At 26.8% G+C, this 23,771-nt stretch overlaps 4 protein-coding genes and 1 long non-coding RNA gene across 27 annotated transcripts in view; 3 read left to right on the forward strand and 2 right to left on the reverse strand.

Annotated features, from left to right (window-relative positions):
- LPCAT (lysophosphatidylcholine acyltransferase) overlaps window positions 1-6,156 on the forward strand; it is a 26,843-nt gene extending 20,687 nt beyond the window's left edge. For 5 of the 6 annotated variants that reach the window (XM_086910328.1, XM_086910330.1, XM_086910333.1 and 2 more), the window contains 8 exons: window positions 3,438-3,550; window positions 3,972-4,126; window positions 4,238-4,375; window positions 4,508-4,633; window positions 4,723-4,870; window positions 5,111-5,209; window positions 5,275-5,419; window positions 5,517-6,156. In XM_086910328.1, coding sequence (XP_086766454.1) covers window positions 3,438-3,550; window positions 3,972-4,126; window positions 4,238-4,375; window positions 4,508-4,633; window positions 4,723-4,870; window positions 5,111-5,209; window positions 5,275-5,419; window positions 5,517-5,602 — 1,010 coding nt within the window. In that variant the 3' untranslated portion in view covers window positions 5,603-6,156. Of the gene's footprint in view, window positions 1-1,373; window positions 1,589-3,437; window positions 3,551-3,971; window positions 4,127-4,237; window positions 4,376-4,507; window positions 4,634-4,722; window positions 4,871-5,110; window positions 5,210-5,274; window positions 5,420-5,516 lie in introns of all 6 variants that reach the window. The other variant, XM_086910329.1, reaches the window with a different exon arrangement.
- A 1,287-nt stretch (window positions 6,157-7,443) lies between these two features.
- On the reverse strand, window positions 7,444-13,120 carry LOC100872806 (RAB11-binding protein RELCH homolog). 6 transcript variants are annotated; one of them, XM_086910316.1, is made up of 17 exons: window positions 12,847-13,065; window positions 12,683-12,782; window positions 12,279-12,599; window positions 12,048-12,202; window positions 11,600-11,952; window positions 11,397-11,507; window positions 11,070-11,314; window positions 10,681-10,991; window positions 10,298-10,584; window positions 9,893-10,220; window positions 9,650-9,803; window positions 9,458-9,581; window positions 9,095-9,365; window positions 8,878-9,013; window positions 8,550-8,749; window positions 8,220-8,481; window positions 7,444-8,130 (listed from the first exon to the last, which is right to left on the reverse strand). In XM_086910316.1, exons 3-17 carry the CDS (start codon window positions 12,311-12,313, stop codon window positions 7,983-7,985), a joined length of 3,120 nt encoding a protein of 1,039 aa, XP_086766442.1. In that variant the 5' UTR covers window positions 12,314-12,599; window positions 12,683-12,782; window positions 12,847-13,065; the 3' UTR covers window positions 7,444-7,982. The 6 variants fall into 6 exon arrangements, with proteins under 6 accessions (XP_086766442.1, XP_086766440.1, XP_086766441.1 ...); XM_086910314.1 differs by having other exon boundaries at window positions 12,048-12,206; window positions 12,399-12,599; window positions 12,847-12,964; XM_086910315.1 differs by lacking the exon at window positions 12,683-12,782 and having other exon boundaries at window positions 12,847-13,120.
- LOC147657358 (uncharacterized) lies at window positions 13,091-16,560 on the forward strand. Its single transcript, XR_015292627.1, has 2 exons — window positions 13,091-13,121; window positions 16,507-16,560. It is a non-coding gene; the product is annotated as an uncharacterized LOC147657358 (long non-coding RNA).
- On the reverse strand, window positions 13,447-20,430 carry Eip63E (cyclin dependent kinase Eip63E). Of its 7 annotated transcripts, none has more exons than XM_086910324.1 (8): window positions 19,893-20,430; window positions 17,688-17,777; window positions 17,110-17,238; window positions 16,475-16,671; window positions 15,994-16,379; window positions 15,362-15,906; window positions 15,163-15,280; window positions 13,447-13,926 (listed from the first exon to the last, which is right to left on the reverse strand). In XM_086910324.1, exons 1-7 carry the CDS (start codon window positions 19,936-19,938, stop codon window positions 15,189-15,191), a joined length of 1,485 nt encoding a protein of 494 aa, XP_086766450.1. In that variant the 5' UTR covers window positions 19,939-20,430; the 3' UTR covers window positions 13,447-13,926; window positions 15,163-15,188. The 7 variants fall into 7 exon arrangements, with proteins under 7 accessions (XP_086766450.1, XP_086766449.1, XP_003692982.3 ...); XM_086910323.1 differs by lacking the exon at window positions 19,893-20,430 and adding an exon at window positions 19,274-19,565; XM_003692934.4 differs by having other exon boundaries at window positions 13,447-15,280.
- Window positions 20,431-21,163: 733 nt separating this feature from the next.
- Window positions 21,164-23,642, forward strand: LOC100873042 (suppressor APC domain-containing protein 2). 7 transcript variants are annotated; one of them, XM_086910338.1, is made up of 6 exons: window positions 21,164-21,497; window positions 21,686-22,420; window positions 22,651-22,797; window positions 22,872-23,084; window positions 23,188-23,327; window positions 23,405-23,642. In XM_086910338.1, exons 1-6 carry the CDS (start codon window positions 21,477-21,479, stop codon window positions 23,409-23,411), a joined length of 1,263 nt encoding a protein of 420 aa, XP_086766464.1. In that variant the 5' UTR covers window positions 21,164-21,476; the 3' UTR covers window positions 23,412-23,642. The 7 variants fall into 7 exon arrangements, with proteins under 7 accessions (XP_086766464.1, XP_086766465.1, XP_086766461.1 ...); XM_086910339.1 differs by having other exon boundaries at window positions 21,175-21,497; window positions 23,188-23,332; XM_086910335.1 differs by having other exon boundaries at window positions 21,440-22,420; window positions 22,878-23,084.
- The last annotated feature ends 129 nt before the right edge of the window (window positions 23,643-23,771 follow it).

A 23,771-nucleotide genomic window follows, 5' to 3' on the forward strand; every position in this document is an offset into this window, starting at 1 on the left:
TAATCCTGGACAATCACGATTGGAGCACGTTATTTTCTATAAGAGGTTCAAAGGTTAACAATCGTTACAACACCTACAACGCATGATACTGCCCTACCACTCTCCTTATTTCCCCTCCTTCCTCCCTCTTCGCTCCCAGCTTTCTCGACCCGAACGCAACCCGAGTGCAATCCACGGAATTATCGGTTCTTCTTCCCTTCCAATCCCTTCCCTTCCCTTCCACCAGGGAAAAGTAAATAAAGAAGAGAAAAAGTTCGTCAAAGCGGAGGCGTAACGCAGGAGGAACGGTCGGGAGTAGCTCGTGGAGTAACGAACCTCGCGGCTGCGTAAACTTTCTCGTTACAATGTCACGTGACTTCCCCAGGAGCGAAGTAAAGTTTCACTGTTGCGCAAATAAACCGATGCGATACGATAGGTCAATTCCACGTGACGTTTTTGAACAGAAATTAATATATAATCCGTCTCTGTTCCCTGTCTCGAAAACATTTTTATACATCCGTGTCGATGCAAAAGTATAATATCGGTCAAACGGGGCGTTTTCGACATTGTTCGTTATTTCAATCGATATACGGCGTTATCGCACGAGCCGATATCGACTCGAGACGTTAATTAGATGTTAATTACCCGTATCGGCAAAGGTGTATATACATATACATATATATATATATAAAATATCATTCGTTTCACGTGAAGTATGCAGCCGAGAGTTTCGAACGAAACGGGCATACGACAATTTTAAATATTGACAGTTAAGAGTTGCCGCAAATTTGTCGGGAAAGAGGAAAAAGGAGATGAGAATTTTCATCTGTGTAATTCGAGTCGCTAACGTTGCTCGAGATTCCGTAAAGGGAGGGAGCCGCGTTCTCTTAGAAAGTCGATTGGGGGAAAAGATCAAAGGAACGTGGCTCGCTCCTCGAATTCAAAATTTCAACCAGTGTTAATTACAAAAGAAAAAAAAAAAAAGAAAAATCTGGATCAAAAATATCAGAAGATATAATTATCTTTTGTCCTAAAGGCATCGATCCGAATTTTTTTTTTTTATTTTTGTGAATAAGGAAAAAAAGGAAAAAAGGAAACGAGGGTATAAAGATTAAAGAATAATCAAAAATAAATTTTTCTAAAAAGATTTCTTCGAATCTCTCGAAACAATCCGATCCACTCCACTCCTTAATTTATTACTGTAATACAGATCGATGAATGGAAAACAATCGTAAAATAAATAGGCAGATTAAACGATCTTTTGAAGGCAAAAGAAGATAGGAAAAGGATAAAAGGGGCGGGAAAAAGAAAATCGCGTCCTCGAGATCTCGGCGGATCTCGAGATGAATGAACGGGGAAACGTGTTAATCGGAGATTAACGTTAAAACCTGCAGCAAAATTGTGCCCTGGTTGTGCTTTATGGGTCGGCTCACTTACCAAGCAGGAGGAATGAGAATCGTTGTGCGCGGAAGGCAGGCGACGAGGGCGGAAGCGCCGATCTTAGTGGTTGCACCCCATTCGACCTTCATGGACGGAGGGATTGTCTACATAACCGGCTTCCCTTCGATCATCGTAAGACGAGAATCAGGATTGAACCCTTTCATCGGAAGTACGTGCCACTTATTGAAACGATTTCAATCGCTTTCGATCATTAACCAAACTGGCTGGATCCTTTCGTTCAATAAACCGCATAAAGTTAATCAACTAACCAATTTCTCATCCTACGTTATTTAATCATTAAACGTTTATCATAACGTTTATTGGGTAATTCCGATTGGGACCAATTGGAAAATACTTTTTCGAAAAAGAATTAGATCGGTTTAGTGGCTGTTTTTAGAGGTTTTTTTAAAACGTGAATTGGATCTATTAGATCGTATTAATAAAAATAATTGGTTGTACATGTTATCGTTATTTTTTGGGAAAAAGTAAGTAATACTAATATTTAATATCGATTGAATAAAAATATAAAGGTTGAATGAACGTGAATTAATTTGAAATATTGAGAAGAAATATCGTATAAATATTTGTACGTGTGTATAATTCATATATTTCGCGATGTAAAAACAAGATATTTGATGTGAACCTTTCTTAAATTTAGATATAAGGTATAATCATCTCGTATGTGTGAATCACGAATCGATACACGCGCTATGATTCACGAAATTTTACAAATTATTTTTATTAAGACAAATCGTAACGCAGAAATTTTCCTTTTTTTTTTTTTAATATCAGAAATATGAATTATATTTGAACTTATTTGGAAATGATCAATCTTCAAAATAAACGATTCCATTTTTTTCTAATATATATATACTTTCTTTTTCCATTCATTTCATTTTTTACATTTTGGAGTAAAATTAAAAAAAGAAGAAAGTATGGATTATACATACGAGTATTTCTTCCAATTTCAGATACAGAATTATGTTTTGACATTGAAAGTATTGATTTTTAAAATCTACATCAATTAATATCAATCAAGCATTTTATTTCTCGTGATGAATAATATTCAGAATTAATTATAATAAATTAATTATGTTTTACAATTTTCTAAATTGTAATTTGTTTCTCTTGATTATTTTTAAAAATAAATTTCATTAATAAATTTAACGAATATAAATTTATATAAAAAAACGAATAAAATCAATATAAATTTTTCCATACAATTTGATTATTATATTTTGAAACACAAAACGAATAGATTTTGTTACTTAAATAAACTTGTTAATTATATTTCGTTACTTATATATAGTATTTTCGTTAGCTTCGTAATTATTTCATGAAATAATACGATTCATATTCACAAAAACCTCCATTGGTCTTAAAGGAAGGAAATGTTTATGAACAAAACTTTTAACGAAAAGGATGCCCAAGAATTTTGATACGTAATTTTTTACCATGACTTGTCGCAATATTAAGAAACATAATAATATAATGATCTAATAACTAAAATATCCAAAAATTTGGATTGCAATTTTTTTTCTAAGCACATCATCTTTTAAAATTAATACAATTTTTAATCGTATGCAAATATAATTTAATAATAACTATTTGCAATTAAAGGGAATTTCCATTTAAAAAATATCAATATTGCCAATAAACGAATTTTTTTCTAAGATTCTCCCATTCACCACAATACATATAAAATAAATTTTGAAACACATTTAAAAAATGATTTTGAAAAATATGTTCAGAAATTTTGAAGATTTCTATTAAATAATAAAAAAAAAATTTAACATTCGCTTTTTGTATTTAAATAAAATTAATACGAACTACAATTATAATTGACATATAAGTGGCGTTGAAAATTAATATATTGCATGAGTTTTTTGTTTTTCCGTTTGTTTTATATATATATATATATATCTATGTATGTATGTATGTATGTATGTATGTATGTATGTATGTATGTATGTATGTATGTATGTATGTATACATATATTTTTCTATGACACACACAGAACTTATCAACTATACGCAACCAGTCTATGTTTGGAGAGAAGATCCAAATTCACGACAAAATACGATCAAGGAAATTATCGAAAGGGCTACTTCAAAAGAAGATTGGCCACAGGTATCATTAACAAAGGAAATATTTTTGTTAAAATCAAGATAGATAAAAATTTTTTATTTTGATTAAACCGAAAAGATAAACTTCAAAAATAGAAAAAAGAGAAAATCAAAAAATAATTTTCTACTAGATCTCACTAATTAAATTTATATATTTAAAAAATATATATATTTTAATCCACGTGTATATGTACTATATTTTTAATATTAATATATCTTTGATTTTTTGTGATTTTTATAAATTTTTAAAATATAATATATATATATATATATTTTATATCTTGTAAAACTACTTTAATTGTAGCTTATTTGTAACAATGTTGAATTAAAATTTATCGTATTTAAAATAGTTAAAAATATTATTAAATATTCTCAATATTTTTTTTAATTAAAAACATCTTTAAAAAAAATATCTTTATTTGCAGGTGATGATTTTTCCCGAAGGTACTTGTACAAATCGATCGTGTCTTATTACTTTCAAATCAGGAGCATTTTATCCCGGTGTTCCTGTTCAGCCTGTTTGTATCAGATATCCTAATAAATTAGACACCGTAACGTGGACTTGGGAAGGTCCTGGAGCGTAAGTATTTCGTGTCCTTTTTGTTTAAAAAAAAAAAAAAAGAAAAAAAAATTCATATCAAAAATATAAAAGTTATATTTTCAGAATTATTTTCAAAAATTATGTTTTCAGATTAAAGTTATTGTGGCTTACATTAACACAATTGAATAGCAGTTGTGAAATAGAGTTCCTCCCCGTTTACAAACCAAGCGAAGCCGAGAAAACAGATCCTAAGCTTTATGCAAATAATGTACGACGTCTTATGGCGGAGTAAGTATTATCAAAGTAGAGATAGATTTTGAATTTTGAAAAATAAATAATGAAATAAATAGAAATCTTTAGAAATCTTTATATTTGAGTATTATATCGTTAATTAAAAATAAAATTTAATTCATTCTTTAGAGCACTACAAATTCCTGTATCAGATTATACATATGATGATTGCCGAATTATTAGCAAAGCTCATCAACTACATATACCACGGGCATCTACCATAGTGGAAGCTCATAAACTTCGTAACAAACTCGGGTATATTATTGAAATTTAATAGATTATTTTTTATATTTATTATTTTAATATATGCAATAATTAAATATGTGAAATTTTTATTCTTATAGTTTGGTATCGGCAAAGATGGAAGAAGAATTAGTTCAGAAAAAAACAGAAAGATTTAACGAAGAAGTTAATTTACATGAATTTGCGCAAATTCTTAGAATAGATGCAAAAGAGTCTGCTACTCAACAACTGTTTCGAATACATGATAGAGTTTGTATTATTTATTTTTTATTTATTATAATATTTATATCGTTGTAATGTTTGTCTTGTCAAATATCTACTGTCTCTTATTATTTTTATTTTCTCAGATTCTAATATCAAAGATAATATTAAAGTAATAGTTATGCTATATGTATAAGTTTATTATATAATAGTAATCAGCACAAGAACATAAATAATGCGCATGTATTACACATGACAATTAGTTTACTGATACAATGATTATTGCAGCAAGGAAATGGTAAAATAGATTTGGAAGAATATTTATTCACGGTACTAGCCACGACAAATGCAAATTCGGAGCTAGACAAAGTTGAAACAGCATTTGAAGTAAGTATGAAAAAAAATTTCATAAATTTATCTTTTATATATATTATATACATCATGATTAACAGGTATGTGGCATAAAATCATTATCGTGTATTAATAAAATGGAATTAAGAAAAGCTTTAAAACTTTCGCTAAATGTACCAGTGGAAGAATCTGATAAAATTTTTCAGAATGCAAAAATTGATTTTGCCGATACGACAGTAAATTTTGGTAAGTTTCGTTTAAATTAAGCTATTAATAAGAGAAAAAATTGTAACTTTGTAATAATAATTATTTTTTTCTTCCAATTTTGATCATATTCGGATAGAATTCGTTTTAGCCGCACTAGCAGCAAGAACAGAATATTCTCATATATTCGCTGGAAATCCTGAAACGAGAAAAAAAACTATTTGAGAGTATTTCATCAACTCGTTCCATGTTCATCGAAGATACAGGACGCGTCGTCCTGTTTGTGGCAGATCGCTTCTTAATCAGATATGTGCTAGTCCTGTGTAAATTTGTTCCATTCTTGCTGATATTACTATCCTTTCAACGACTACTAGATAGCCATTCATTATTTATTATATTATAATATGTATTATAATATGTATTATAATATCGTTGACAAAGCAAGAAATGTTGTCTTCGTGAAAAGGAAATCATATATGGAACGAGAATCTATAGAGATTATTAGAATCGTACTGAGCGAATATTAAATAGAAAAGCTTTTCGTACGAATAAAGTCAATTTTTAAAAGGAGAGCAAATATCCAGAATAAAAAATAAAATAAAAAAGAAAGAAGGATGATATATATTTAACTATTATTTAATTTGTATTCTAATAATTTCTTATTTACTATAATTTAATTTATGAAAATAAAAATTTTTATATCGTATTGTTTTTTTTATAATGAAAATATACGACTATAATTACAGAAATGCGAAGAAAATAAAATACTTTTTATGATCTTTTTTATTTTATTTATTAGTTCATACGTACAGTAATCATGATATTGTTTCGATTTCGTTCGAATAACTAGGCATAATAAAAAAAAAGTAATATATACTTTCATTCAGAGATATTGACTTATCGTTATTCGCATAGAGTTTAATGCAAAAATTTCCTCCCTTTCAAAGTATCACGTTAAAATTTAAAGTCGTGTAAATAATATTATATCGAAGGTTTCTTAGACGTAAGTGTATGCAGATTCCCTCCCCATGTAAAAATTACGACAAATTGTCCATGCAAAATAAAATTAGTTTTAGAATTATCTAGATTGCTCAGAGTACTGATTAATTAATTTGAAGGCTATTGAATGTCTCGTGCGTTATAATAAAGCGTTTGTAATAAAGCGTATTGCTAATAGTTGATGAGTAATCAAATTATACAAATATAATCAAAATTTCTAATATATCCGGATATGTCTAAGAAAACCAAATGTGTTTAGGACAATGCATTTAGAATAAATATGCTATAAAATTTATTCTTTGCACGATCATAATACATGAAACAATATTTAATAAACATAAATAGATATGTACACGTGTATATATATATATATATATATATATATATATATATGTACATATGTATATAAAATAATGATAATATATTGGTTATGAAATACAAAAAAAATTATCGATTATTGTACACATATAAATATATAAATGTGTGTCTGTGTCTCTCTCTCTGTGTGTGTGTGTGTGTGTGTGTGTGTGTGTGTGTGTGCGCGCGCGCGTGCGCGTGTGCGTGCATGCATGCGTGCGTGCGTGCGTGCGTATGTGTGTGTACATTAATTATATACATATATTGTTTTAATATTAACATATATGTATATATGAGAAATGTAATTATATATATATATATATACAATAAAATATTCTTACAAGATATAATCTATTTTAAATAAATTTGATTAATTTCTTCTTTTTTTATAGTAAAAAAAAAAAAAAAAAAATATTCATATTCATATGACCAATATGAGTACAAATATATACATTAATTATATTTGTAGATTTATGATCACACAAAATTTTTAGAGATGACAAAAATAAAAACTATTTTGCTTTTTAATATCAAATAGCAATACAAAATGAAATCATCTTTATTAAATTTCTAACATTTAATGTTTAACAATCACAACTTATTTCTTGAATGTGAATATACTATAACTACTACATTCCTATAATGTAAAATATAGTAAATATTTTTAAAACTATATTTTTAAATTTTAAATAATGTTATGGCAAGATATATTTGAATTTTTTTCTTTTCTTTAATAAGAGTTAATCACATAATACACAACTTATTTACATTAATAAAAATATGTGAGATTCATTTTAATAAATATATTATAATTATTTAAAATATAAATAATAAATTATATTAAAGAGAAATAATTACATAAAATTGTTGTAACTATTTAAATATTTAATATCATACTTAATTGCAATTAAAAATCGAAATCAATATTCTATTAATTTCTGTTCTGTTAAATTTTAATTTTCAAAACAGTAAATTTTGTAATTCACATGATTTAAAATTACATCTTAAAAGGCACACCATTATAGCAATATTCAATAATATTTATCAAATTTGTATCCTGACTATAACGAATAATACTTATAATAATATTATATTCTGATTAGTATAAATTTTGTGCATCACTTGTACTTTTAATTGTATAATATATATTAAGTACAATATAAATAAACTTTGAAAACAAAAAAAAATGTAAAATTTTAAAAAGAATGAAATATAATATTTATGATTAAATATGAATAACAAAAAAATTTTATTTCTTTCGAAAAATACTAGACATACTTGGCGAACTAGTTTTTTGTTGAAATATTTTGCTCACTCTCTGTCTCATATCTTCTACACCTTGTCCTACGTTTACCGAAGCCATTGATAAAGAAAGGCCAGAACTCATTGATAAAGATCTAAGAAAATAAAGATAAATAAGTCACAATAAATTTATTTTCAAAATCATCAACATAAATATAAGTTCAAAACATATTTAAATATTTACCTCTCTATTGGTTTTGAAAGATCCTGTCGTGATTCTGTTTCTCGTAATAATGATCTAACTGTTTCTTTTTGTTGAGGTAAATATTGATTAATCAACTGTTCAAGATACTTTAATCCAGGCAATAACACACCAGAAACACATTGATTACTCAATGGACAATAAACCAAGACAGAATATGCTTCAACTAATGAACTAATGAGATCAATTTTACGACCTTGCTGTAATGCTGATGAAGTTATACCCATTAATTGCGTTGCTATAACTATAGAAAATTAAAAATTTTAGTGTTTTATATATCATAAACATTGAAAATTTATAATTAAAATTTACCATCTTCTATATAATTTTGAGGGCAATTAGGAGCAATAAATGCTAATGTTGAGACCAAAGGGAGTGCTAAGGTTGGCGGAATGCCATGAGGTTCTTTAGCAATGGTTTCTAAAGTTAAACGTGCTTTATCACGGATCTCTCTAACTTTACATTCCGTTATTAAACGACCAAGAGAAGGAATTGCAGCAGATCGAACAGTTCTAAAAATGAATAAATATTATTTTAATTATTAATTATTCATATTTTTTCATAACAAATAAATTAACTTTATAAATATAAATAATATTAATAATTTGAAATGAATAAAATATTTACAAAAATATCTTACATATCAGGATCACTAACGAGCGTTACAATTGCAGGAACTACTTTAGCACTTGCTAATTGATCGGAAATATGAGCTATTACACAACCAAATAATGTTGCAGTTGCACATCTTACAATAGGTCTTTGATGTACTACCCCTATAAAAAATAAAAGAAAACATAACTTGATTACTAAATTTCTAATAAAAAAATTCTATTTTAATTATTTATAAAACTAACCATCCCATAAACCACTAAGAACATGTTCTTGCATATTTTCTTGAGCGCATAACATAATAATTGCGATCTGTAAACTAGTAATATTGGTGCCACTCATAGATAAAACAATAAGGAACTGTTTTAAAGATTTAGAAACATCTATACCATTCAAAGTGGACAATACAATTAAATATGTTGGAATTAATGTCAAATTCATATTCTTTTTATCGGTTGATAAAGTCGTTAATTGTTGTTCAAGTTCAGTTACTTCAGATGCAATTATTGGTTGAATCTAGAAAATATGAAATTGTTAATTATTTTTATATGATATTGATATTTGATCAAAATTACGATCAAAATATTAATTATTAAATATTAATTTACCCGTGTTTGTGTGATATATCGCCCAAAACCCAAACATAAAGAATGAATATACGTTAGAAGAGCATTTAAAATTGTCTCTTGATTAATTTCGACAGATTTTACCATTTCCAAAATATCCAACACTCTGAAAGTGTTAATCATAAATATATGAAACTATTAATTGAAAATTTAAAGAAAAAAAAAATAAAGTACAATTTATTTGTAAACCAATCTAATTCTGGCCATGAATCATTCTCCCATGTATTTGCAAAAAACGCATTTAGAAGATTTCCTATATCCACATCACCATCGTAAAATACCTTTGGATTAACGATATTGGAATGACATAAATTCATAAACATATCAGCTATATAAAATATAAAATATAAAAAATTTTAAATATTGCAATTATTTAAAAATCTATATAATATCTATATAAACCTACGATATACTCACGTAAATCAGATGATGTTCCATGTTCAATATAAGTTCTAACTAAATTAATATCTGCTATGCAGATAACCATATGTGGAAGTAAATACTGTAATACCCCAAATGATGATACTATTCTTTCTTCGTCTACATGATCTTTATTAGGTGAATGTTGAAGATATGAAGATTTTAAATGATTTTTTACTTTAGATATAATACGTGGCAATAGATGTGTCTGTAATCTTTTGAGAGAAAGCGCCCATTGAGCTAAAATTGGTAAAAGTAAGGAAGATGCAACTTCAACAACAATAGATGATGTATCATGAAGTGCTGTTAATGCTAATTCTTCACACTGAAAATAAATATTAACAACATAATATATTTAAGTTAATTTCTTAAATATTAAATTTATTAAATATTAAATAATACCTGAAAATATTTATCAGGATCATCCATCAAAGCTATCAATAATGCAAGATTTCTCACCACACTAGCTCTAACTGTAGGATCTTTATCTTCAAGTAACATTTGTTGAAGCATAGAAAGCATTAAAGAATTTCTTATACAAACTGACATATATGGAGCTAATACAGAACAGCACTCAACAGCTAATAATCTTTTTTCAGGATATTTATGTTGACTCTGTTCCCAACAAATAGTTAAAATTTCTTCACCTTCCATTGGTTCATCTTCAAGTTTTGCCATAGCAATGAAACCTAGTATTAAAATGAATAAAAATATATTAGAATTTATTAAAATAATTATATATTAATATATTATAATTATAATATATATTTATATTTTGTACTAACCAGCTAAAATCAATTGTCTTTCGTCTTCTTGTGGCCTTTTCTTTAGATTAAATAACAATTGTAATAATTTTTCTCTTTCTGTAGAATCATTATGAAGTCGAATTGTGCTTAATATTAATGGTATCACTTCTTCACGTTTATTTAAAATAACATTAGGTACAATCCGAGGTAATGTTTGTGCTAAAATTTGAATGAGAGTATCACGTGTTACACCATTTTTGAAAACTTCTTCTGCAGTAGAAATTGCAGAACTTGAAACATTTATTAAGCAATGTGCTATTACTTCCATTTTGAATTTTAATGGTAAATGTCTAAAAATATTTATTTTTTATAAAAAATATACACATAAAAGTGATATATTATTAAAATATATTACTAAAAAATAGTACCTAGATGGCGGATTTGAAAGGATGGATGATCCTTCGGTAACATCCATTCTAGGTAATTGTATTCTAGTCCATTCTTTATCTCCAGGATCAGTTTCGCCAAGACTGACAACAACAGAGACACTATCATCTTCCTCAACTTCTTGAGTCACTGTCGACGTATCACGAGCTGGTGTTTCAAGAAGTTCAAATTTATCTGGAGTAGTAGAATTTGAATTTATTGTTTGTATTGTTCCGCTACTATCTTGCTATATAAAAAAATATGTCAATTAAAAAACGAAAAAGAAGAATTTTTTTGAGAATTTTTTATACATATGTTAAAATTTATACCTTAATTGGATTTTGAGATAAATTTTCACTAGTGACAATAAATTGTTGTAAATCTAATCTTTCCTGTTCTAATAATGCAGTCTGTTGTTTAAGTTCCTCTACTTTTTTTACCTATTAATAATGTTATTTTTCAATAAATCTTTTTAATAAAATAAAATATAAAATTTATTATAAATATAATTTTCAAATATAATTTTACAAACCATTTCTTTAAATTCATCTTTTTCTGCTTCTATTTCTGATTTTAATTCACAGAAATCAGTTTGCACACCAACATTTACAGAAGATGATTTATCATATCCATTTGCTCTCATATATTCTCTATAAATTTGTAACAATTCTGCTGGTTTTGGAATATTTAATCCTACATCTTGCCAATCTTCAAAATCTTGATTTTCATTTTCATCACTAAATGTAATTGATGTTAATTTGTAAGAGCTTGCTAATAAATATTCGTTAACAAGAAAATTAATAGCTCTTTGTTCATGAGGTTTTATGGGGGTTTCATTAGATAAATACTTATCAGAGAATTTATCAGATGTGGTTCCTTCTGATTCTAAAATGTTTAAATAAATATTAGTTTGTATAATTATAATTATTGAACTTAAATAATTAATTGATATATCAATATCAAATATATGTGAAAAAAACCTGTTACTATTGTAAGATTTGCACGGAGTGCTGAAATACTTTCTCTAGCCTTTCTTAATTCAAATTCTAAAATTGCTACTCTTTCATCAACACCTGCGCCATCTTCTGAATATCTTGTCATATCAAGCGAATCCAAAGTAGCCTGACTAGAAGATCTAGCTAATAACATAAAATTCTAATATTATATTACTTTTGCAATTATTTTTTTTATAGTGAATAAATAATTATTACAATATAAATACAGCGATAAAAATTTGTTCTTGCATTAAATTTCTTGTTATTTTTTTATTAATTTTTATTTTTAATAAATTTGTATAATAACATAAATAACTCCCACATCGTTTTACATACGCATAGTGGTATATGGTTCTGGTTTAATATTTTGATTTTCAAAATGATTTGGATTTGAAAAAAATTCTCTTAAAATAGGTAATTCTTTTCCAGCTTCACATAACTCCGCATGTAATTCTAAGGCCGTTAATAAAAGCTTTTCATTTAAAAGCTTAATAGCAATTTCCTCATAAGATATCGTTGTTTTGATATTCGTAGATCCTAAAATAGCAAACATCTAATATTACATTATTTTTATAATAAAAGTAAAAATTAATATACGGGAATTTCTTTGTTCTAACTACCGATGACGTGTATATATTTTGTATGCATCACTGACATAATTTACATTCGTTAAAAGTACATTATTTCAATTTTTAATTTTATGTAATAAATAAATAGTATCTAAAAAAATATTAAGGATATAATTTTTTTTAAATAAAATTAATTATTAAAAATTATTTATTACCTTTATTGTCCGTGGACAGAGAATCTCTAACCTCCTGTATAACACCAGCCATAGCTTTCACTTTGTACAATCGTTAACAGAAAATGACATATTCATCTAATATGATGAATAAAATAATAATCCATTCAAGGACATGCCATGCTTTCATTAATTTAATTAAGTATATTAATAGAAATCACTTGACTTTACGCAACGTAACATTTCATTTATAATGACAACAAAGCCATGTTAACCTCTATGATGTCAGTAAACTGATATCTTTAAAATGGTAACTGGTAATTATGAATACATTAATTTTTAACTTATCATAATAATATATATTATTATTATTATTTGTAAATCAAATTAAAATCATAATTTATAATTAATATTAATATTAAATTCATTTAAATAATTATTTAAAGATCTAAATAATATAAATTAATTATAACATACAAAATTAAATTCAGCTTTTTATAAAAGTTTTGTAATATATCATATTATCATAAAATTTAAAACGATATTTAAAAAAAAGAGATTTCATAAAGATAATTCATAAAGATTCCAAATCTAAACTGTACTGAATAATATATAAGGTATAAATTTTTCAACATACACGTGTACTTCAAAAACATAGTTCTTTATCTTTCTTAATACAAGTTTGAAGCAATTCGAATATCTCAATGATTTCTTAGAAAAATTACAAATAAAATATAATTATAAAGAAATAAATGTGTATAAAATCAATACTTAAGCAGAACAAGTATTACAGATATAAGTGGCTTTGCATTATATTATTACTTAACAATATAAATGTTCCTGTGATTTGTTGCACATGGAAAACCTAACGAAGAACAGGTAGGTCTCAAGTGTACCGAACTACGCTTTAATTTATTACAAAGTCACATTTATTAGTCTCAGCTCAGCTATCTCAGCGTCATCAATAATACGAACCTGGTGTTCTATATACAATCTATCTTCTGCGCGTCTTTTTTCAAATAATAATTTTTAATAAGTAATAATAATAATAACGTGTCCCAAATTTTTTCGAAATATTTTTAAAATTTTTTTTTTCGCCTCGTTGATATTTTTATAAGTGTGCTGAAAAATTGGTATAAATGTAAATACTAAAGGATTAATATTTTACCGTAATAATCATCGTAGCTTAGAGAAAACTCGGAAGGACTGTAACACCATTTTACATTATCCTATATTACTATTGCAACGTTATTAAAGTTGGTTCGTTTAGAGATATATGATCTTTAAAAACCACTTAGAAACGATATTGGCCGAACGATCCATTCTAAATAACTAATACCAATTTAATAACATTTCCTACAATTCGTTCAAGCACCATTAATTGTTTAATGTATGAGCGATTGAACAAATTGGATTTGATTATGTCTATAATTATTACTTCATTCTTGATTTACTATCATTGATAGATACTACTTTGTAAATGTCGATAATGAACTTCGATCGACACTAGCATGCTAATATTAATTCTTACAACTAGATCACTACCGTCGATATTATCAACGATAAATTTTTTTCATTAGTCTTGCCATATTTCATGTTGGTAGCTACGACACTTGATTCGTATTGGTATTTTTTTATCTTAGAATTCTATTATTTATTCCTATCATCACGTCATATAACATTAACAACTAGTTTTAATTTGAACAATGATTTTTTTTTGTTATATACCAATATATTCAATTGTCTCAGTAACCAACAGTAAAGTCAAAAACAGCATAAAATTTATATGAAGTATTACAGGTCTTCCAGAATTTTTCTAAGTTATAATTATTTTATTATATCTTTTCTAAACAGCAACCGCCATTTCCAGACTTTATTCAGACTGGGATCAAGAACCATAAGGCGGTGTAGTATTCTTTTTTGATTGGTATCAATCTAAATCTAATATTTGGACGAAGTGCGAGGATGGGTCGTGCGTGCTTTTGCTTTCTAAATCGAGCGTGCGAATCTCAAAATTGTTTTACTTCATTTAGCCACAGATAGCTTACTTTCGTATTTTCTTTGCCAGTTAATAATTTATCTTCGTTAATTCATTTAATATATGTATGTACTAGTTTTAGAAAAAAAAAGAAAGAAAACCAAAAATATCGCAATTATGTTTATGCTTGTATTTGTGTTTGTATATGTATATATTGTGAAAAACGAGTGGAATTTGTAGAACAGCCCTGAGAAAGAGCGATTGACGCGCGTGGAAATAATGTATATATGAGTTAAGGCAATAATGCCAGTGTAAATCTAATCTGTATGAGAATGAACGTTTCATTGAACATGTGAATTTGGGAATTACTTATTATTTACTTTTTTCTTTATATTTAATTTTAACTTCAAGTCTTAAGAGTTGTGTGACGCGAATCTGCACACCCGTGCCTCGAATTTGTATACAAATGACAACCTTCAACACTAAATATCGATACTTCTGTAAAAAAATAAAAATCAATCAATGACAAATAATTCCATTGAAATATATTTTTTTAATAATTGTATATTATTAACTTACCATCAGGCAATTCGTATAGCTTTCTAGGAAGAGAGGCAAAATAAGGATGCCTTAATGCTTCTTCAGCTCCTATCCGTTGGTCAGGATTTAATTGTAAAAGTGATGATGCCATACTATCACCTTCAGCAATATCATAGAGTCTAGGAAATGAAAGACCCAATTTTCGTGGAGGATAGAATCCCAGTCTATGCGGTTTATATCCTGGCAGATGTGTAACACCAGGCCAAGTTTCTTCAGTAGGAGTGCCCAATACTTTAAATATTTTATCAAGTTGGTCGTACGTACAGCGTACACCTGGGAATGTTGGTTCACCAGTCAACATCTCCATAAATATGCAACCTACTCCCCACATATCAAGCGAGGTAGAATACTCTGTGGAACCCAAAAGAACATCAGGTGGCCTGTACCATAATGTCACAACTTCATGTGAATATGTATGTGATGGTACAGATTTAGCTCTTGCTAAACCAAAATCTGCTAATTTAAGTTCGCCTATTTCACTGATTAACAAATTTTGTGGTTTTACATCTCTATGTAATACTCTCCTAAATTAAGATACAATAAATTAATTATCAATATTAAACTTTAAAATTTTAATATATATATATATATATATATATAGATGCTTTTACCTGCGGTGACAGTATGCCAATCCTCTTAATAATTGAAACAAAAATAGTTTAACATTTCGTGGATCTAAACCACCATTACCGCTTCCATACCTTTCCATATATTGTGATAGATCAGTATGAACATATTCAAAAACGAAAGTAAGAGTCTCGCGCGTATGAATTATATCGTGTAAAGTAACGATATTGCTATGTTTCAATTCTTTAAGAAGGCTTGCCTCACGAATGGCAGTAAATGGGGCACCTTCTTCCTCTTGTAGTCTAATTTCTTTAAGTGCCACCATTTGATTTGTAAGATGACTATAGCCTTTGAACACTGTGGCATATGATCCTTCCCCTAATTGTTCCAATTTTATATAAGCTTCAGATTTACCAAAAGGGGAATCTCCCTGTAAATATATATATAAATATATATATATATATAGATACTGTTTAATATTAACATATTAAATAACAAATATAGAAGATATAAACTTGACATTACTCCAAATGCTGAAAATCTCTTGGTTCTTCTAGGAGGTGGATCTGGCCCAAGAAAGACCTCTGACTTAGGTCGCGGTGGACGCCGAGGTCGTAAGATTACTCTCGCTTCTTCTCGTATATCCTCATCAAGAAGCTTGGAATCACTAGAAACGGAAAGCTGCCGATGCACTCTCTCATGGTCGCCCACACCTGTCCATTCTATGACATCCAATTTCGTCCTTAAAACTTTCTTTAAAATAACAGCAATAGGAATCCACGTAGAATCATAATCCCTCAATATTTTATTAATACATAAAAATTTTTAATTTATATAATATAAATTATCAAATAGATATAATTATATCAGTTTAATTATATTAATTGCTACTGAGTGTTCTTAACTAGTAATTAGTAACAAATGTTTATAATTAAATATATATATATATATATATCAAACATCAGTATAAATATATTTCATAGCAGTCATTTATGTCACATATTATATCTTTAAAAAAATACTATTTATCTTGATAAATACTGATGCACTAATAAAACTTACTTAGTTTGATAAATAGAGTTATAATTTGTATTGTTAATAATTATATTATATGATTATAACATGATTATTTTTATAGTATGTATGAATTTTATACTTACCGTAACGACGATCCTTATCTGCAGGTATATTGCCGTTTGGTTCTAAACGGTCTAGGAACTCCTCAGAATAGCCATTATATGGCAGTTGACCTCTGTTTGCAGCATCATCAGCCTCTTCTTTTGATATTGCTAAAATAAAGAATATTAATAAATTAATATTAGATACAATAATTTTAGAACAATATATTAATCATTTCATTATAAAAGTCAATATCATAAATACAATTAAATAAATATAAAAATACATTAGAATATATTATTTAATTATTTAATATAATATCATATAGCATAATAGAAATACAAAAAATTTCACAAAATAATAATAAAAAAATATAATAAAATTATAATAATAATAAAATTAAATTTATAAAATTTTTCAAAAATCTATTACTAAAAAATATACTGAATAAATATACTAGATAAAAAATACTAAACTATTATCATTATATCACATTATATTAAACTATTTTTATCATTTTGTTATAAAAATCATTTCAAAAAATATAATATAAATTAAATATTAATTAAATATTAATTAAATGTTTTTTATATTTTATATATTTTTTAAATGTACTTACAAAGTCTTCCAAAGCTATGGCTAAGCCTTTTTTTCAGCTTTTGTACTCTGCTAAGAGCACCTCCTTTCTTCTCCCGCATTGTCACAGACCCTGTGCATAATAATCGCAATCTTTAGCAACTGTAAATCAAAACAAAGATATATAAATTCAGACATTGGCATACGTATAAATGACCAAGAAACTGAGAATAATTCAAATATTATGGACTATTACATATGTGATGACATCATGCAATATGCAATGCCAGTGTTCCTCAATTTTATGATTAATGCATGGAATATATATATATATATATATATATATATATATATATATATATATATATTAATCTTGGATGAAATACAATATATATTTGTCTTGGATAAAATGTAACATATATATAATTATAATAATATTATCAATGATTATTTTTTTTGGAAAAAAAAAATATTTTGCTTATATAGATAATATTTTTTTTCTCTATTGTATAAAGTGAAGATTATATCATATAACAATATGTTCGCTTAAACAATGAAATAATAGAGCAGAAGAGTTTATAATTGCTTGTACAAATGCAAATGACATTCTTTCTTAATTTATATACCATATAAGTATGTATGCTCAATTAGAAAAGATAATAGTAGCAGTTGTTCATTACATGACAAAGTTATTCTATTAAACAAATTTTATATATAATTAATATATTAAAAATAAAAAATAAAAGTAAAAGTTTATAGATAGAAAATTTAAATATATAAAAAAAATACAAGATACATATGATATACAAAGGGATAAAAAAATTTAAAAAAAAATATATTTGATATTTAAAAAACAATATGAAACAAATCTTTATTTCATTAATGTTAAACAGATCTTAATTTTATTTATAAAAATTTAAAAATAATACAAAAAATTATTAATAAGATATAATATTACAATAATAACAAACAATTAAAAAAAATAATATAAAAAGATAATATAAATGTTTGAAATTGATTATTTTGAGTTTTTTGAATGTATTTGAGTTTTTTTTATAAATAATTTTAATAATTTTTATAATTTACAGCTAAAGAACGAACATCTTATAATTCAATTATTAACAATTATTAAGAAGTAAAGAATAATTAAAAATTTGATAAATGTATATATACATACAAGTTGATTCTGAAGAACCCAAAGCAATGTGACTTAAAAATGCCGCGGCAATATCCTCGTGTTTGTATGCATCATCTATCGATAATTCTTTTCTACCGTAACATAAAAGACTGATATGGGATATACATATGTATGATAAAATGAAATTGAAAATCCCAGAATTAAAAATAAAATCTTATTGATGACATATAAATATATAAACACAAAAATATCATCATATAGTTTAGACGGTAGCATTGGCTTTGAGGTCACTAAGAGAGAATCACCCTGTATATATATATATATATATGTTATGTTTAATGTATAATGAATATAATGTATAATATATATATATATATATATATATGTACATATACATATATATGTGTATACATGTGTTATTACTAAAGGTCAATGAACTGAATAAAAAAAATCTAAGTTTTATATATATAAAATAACGATAGATAAATTACGTTGATAATTTCTAGAATGGCTATTGACTCCACATTTCGTTTCACGGTATTCCGCATGCTTCCCCGTACACAAAAGCACTTTTCTCCATTCACGCATCTGTCGTAGTTTACGAATGACGTTTTCGCGGCAACAAAAGGCAATGCAATATTCGCGGCACTAAAAGTGATGATGCACAACTTTGATGCAATCTCACATCTGATAAACTCGTCTACGTATCTGAAGTTCGATAAAAAGATTTGCCAAGAATGTACATGATCCGTTTCTCTCTTCGAAATACATACTATTCGTCCCCCACCCCTTTGGTTTGTAAACGACACTCTCTTAATCTCCCTCTTTACCGCACTCTCTTGGCCTGTCATTTTATCTTTCTCCATCAAACTAACAATCCACCCCCACAATCGAGGAACTTTTTGATACTCTACCCAATCTATTTGGTCGTATTTTACCGAATTCATGTGCAAGACAGAGAGACAAAAATCCGGATGAAAGAAGATAAAAATGGAAAACGATATACGGGCATCGAGAATACAATCTAATGCTGCAGAAAAATGAAAAAGAAAAGGAGACACACGAAGGAATTACTTGTGTGATAGTTAAATCTTGCAGGCATCAACTTACCCTCTTTGCTCTTGGAGGTGGTCGAGCCCTTGTCTTGACAGTACATGATTACTCATTCGTTCGAACGCACGAAACACATCACATATGGGCGGTGACGCACTGTGTGTGTGTGTAGATATATAAGAAGCTACGTTTCGTGATGTTTCTCTTGGGTAGGTCAGGTTTGACGAGCACTTCCTTCACCTTTTCCGTATTTCGTACATTTGTGATAGCGTATATCTCCTTAATGAACTGATCGCCATGAAAAACACATTACCGACTCTTCATTCACTGTTTAAGATCTCACGCCGTGCGCTTTAACTGTGATACACTCCACTGATATTTCCCCGGTTAAACCTTGCTAAAGGTTTGCAAACCTTAATGCAAGATCGTAAGTATTTTTTTGAACCGGGGATTTTGTCGTGACTTTCTGGATATATGGCGGGTGCTCGCGCACGCCACCACTATCTCGAACAACTCATCCGCGAGAACAAACTTCTCCCACGAAGTTCTCCGTTCCCATAGCCTCACTGTCTCGCGCCACAGACAAAAGTCTGAAACTGGCTGATCTACATTAGTCTAAGTATATATAGTTTATTACTAGTATGGAAATTTAATACTATTTTCATATATGCTCATTTACTGCCATCTAAACTTTATCATTGTAATGTTAGAGATACGCTTCATTGCTTTATATTTGTAATTTTTTGAATGGGTTGTGAATATGCCTTCACATTAAATGTGATTGTGGATATGCCTTAATAGAAAGATATAATATTTACTATTTACTTATGATTAAAGCGCGAAGTTTGATTTTAAAATAAAAAATTTTAATTTAAAATAATTAATGTAATTAATTAGGATTTAAATTTAAATTTATTATTATCTAATAAATATTCAAATATAATATTTTGATTTCATAAATATTATTAAATTGAAATGTTTTAAATTTAATCAATGACTAATTATATACTTATTAAATAATTTTATTTAAATATAAATTAATGTGTAAATTTACATTTTTTATGATGAAGTAATAATAATTAACTTATATTTTTTAAGATTTAAACATTGAATATTATTATACAAATTATTTTAGAAATATAAAAAATTTTTTATTTATATCAATATAAATATTTAAAATTGTCAGGATGTATTTAAAAAATAAAAATAAAAATCTATATAATGAATCTATGAATATTTGATTCTTATATCATCAAATAATAATTAACCAATAGTATTTTTTAAAAAAATTTTGTGATTTTATTTGTTTACTGGTGACTTGTTTCTTTGGACAGACTATAGATTGATTTATATTTCGACACACCTGTTTCTCGTGTTACATTCATATTTAGTTCCATATAATTAAAGTTTTAAAGAGGTTAAAACTTTCATAATAAAATAAAAGAAAAATGTATTCAGAAAATATTAAGTTTATTTATATTTGATACGAATAATTCTGCTAATAATTTAGCAATATATTTTAACATTATACATGACGAATAAAGAAAAAAATATCTGTCAAATGAATATTTATTTAATTGAAATAATATTTAATTAAAGAAATGATTAATTAAAGAAACATATCTTAAGAGAAACAATGATATGTCTTCCATTACCAAAAAGGTAATGTTCAATTTTGAAATATTTAAATGAATACATGTTTTCTTAATATAATTATATTTTAAATACATTTGTATATGAATATGGCGCAAATACAAACTTCGGGCGCGGATGGATTACCAAAACATTTTGTGACTGCTATGCGTACACTTTTTGATATAATGGATGACCAAAATACTGGTTTTGTCAAGTTTTCTGATATTGAAGGCAGATGGCAAGATGATGGAACACAAGGTCTTCCAAAAGGAGTTTTGGATAGTCTTAAGAAAGTTACTCCATCTAATGGATTATTGTCTTTTGAAAGATTTTGTATGGGACTTAAGATATGTTTATTACAAATTCAAACTGAGACTGATTCTAAACAACATGATGGTCAACCAAATAGACCACCTTCTGCTCCAATATTAATACCTGATAATCAAAATAAAACAACATGGACATCTTCAAATACAGCAACTATTAGACCGAATAATGTTATATCTCAACAACGTACCTTAAGCATGCCTCAATTATTAGCAAGTCGAAAAGATACAAATGCACAAATAGAATTAATGGATAATAGAACTGCACCTGAATTAAAATTAAATAAGACATATGGACCTCCAAAACCTCCAAGAATGGGTATTGCATTAGAAACCAGAACTATTAATTCAGATAGAAATTTTGATAAATCTGAAATTCGAACTGTATTACAAAATTGGCAAATGAGTTTATTAATGAATGATGAGAAAACTATAGAAAAAAGACAATTACCAACAGTGAATTATAGATCTGATAGAACATTATTAAGACCAACTAGAGTATTAGGAGATGGTAAAGCTGTTGATTTGCAAAATAATCAAGTTATTTTACAGCCTAAAAAACCATTAAATAGACGCAGAGAACCTAGACGTCACACGTTGCAGAATGGTATTGATTACAATATGGTAAAGAAATTCTTCTCTAGGATTCCCAACTAACGATTGGTGGTTGGTTTTGGGTATGCATGAAATTTAGTGATTATTAACATGTAGATAAAAACATAATTTATACTAAATATTTTGTTTAGAATAATACTTTAGAATAATACTATTACATTTTAATAGAATATATATAGTTGGGAAACCTGTACCTTAATTTTTTATAATAGTAGCTATTTGATAATTCTCTTTTTTAGATGAAAAGAATGAAACAAATTGAACAGGAAAAAGATGTATTACTTCAAGGACTAGCTGCAGTTGATAAAGCTAGAGAATGGTATTTGAAACAAATTTCTTCTACTCAAGAAAAAATCAAACATCTTGGGCGAATGGGATCTCATGTGGTATTAAATTACATTTTAATTTTATAAAATTATTTAAAATATTTTATGTTTATTATATATATATATTTATTTAGGAACAGTGGACAGAAGCACAACAAGAACGTTTGGAATTGCAACGTGCTCGAGTATTAGAAGTTAATAGACATTTAGCTGCATTAATAAGTAGTTGGGAACGTGGTGGACTTCCTCTTCATATGAATCTTGCTTTTCTTAGTACTCCTACATCAAGTCAACTTCAACAAGATATATTATCTAGATTAAAACAACAAAATCATAGATTAACAGAGGTAAATTGAATAAAATTAAATAATTTAATTAAATAATTAAATTAAATAAACATATGTAATTGCAATTCATGTAATCTTGTAATTTTTTTATTTATAAAAATAGGAAGTCACTAAAAAAAATCAACGGATAGCAATACTTGAACAAGAAAAGGACAATTTAATACGAGAATTGTACAATAGACAAACTAATATGGTTCAATCTAGAAGAACAATGATTCATGAACAACATGATCAAACATTCATGTAAGGTACTAACAATTATTACTTCAATGTTTTTATATTAATATAAAATGATATTTTATATAAATATTTTTTTTTAGAATATAAATAATCGAGAAGATTTAATAATATAATGAATTATATGCAAATTATAAATATACATATATTAATGAAATCATATTAAAACTTTAGATATATGTAAAGTATCTGTGAAATATTCTCCATACTAAAACTCAAATGTATTTAGTTATACATTGTAAATGAAGCTTCAAAATGTTTATAATCCGTCCAAGAATCAAGAGATCATATTCTTTTATAATAAATTATTATTCTAATTAATCGTCTTGATCCAAATTCTTGATTTTGATATTGTAATCAACATTTGTCTAAAATGAAACAAATTTATATTTACATTTTTAAAATTGAATATTCTTATCTTGTAAATAAATATTTCTATAAGAATATTGT

Source organism: Apis florea, unplaced genomic scaffold, assembly GCF_048593485.1.
Source record: "Apis florea isolate Af1SG1 unplaced genomic scaffold, ASM4859348v1 contig_3170_pilon, whole genome shotgun sequence".
Classification (NCBI taxonomy): domain Eukaryota; kingdom Metazoa; phylum Arthropoda; class Insecta; order Hymenoptera; family Apidae; genus Apis; species Apis florea.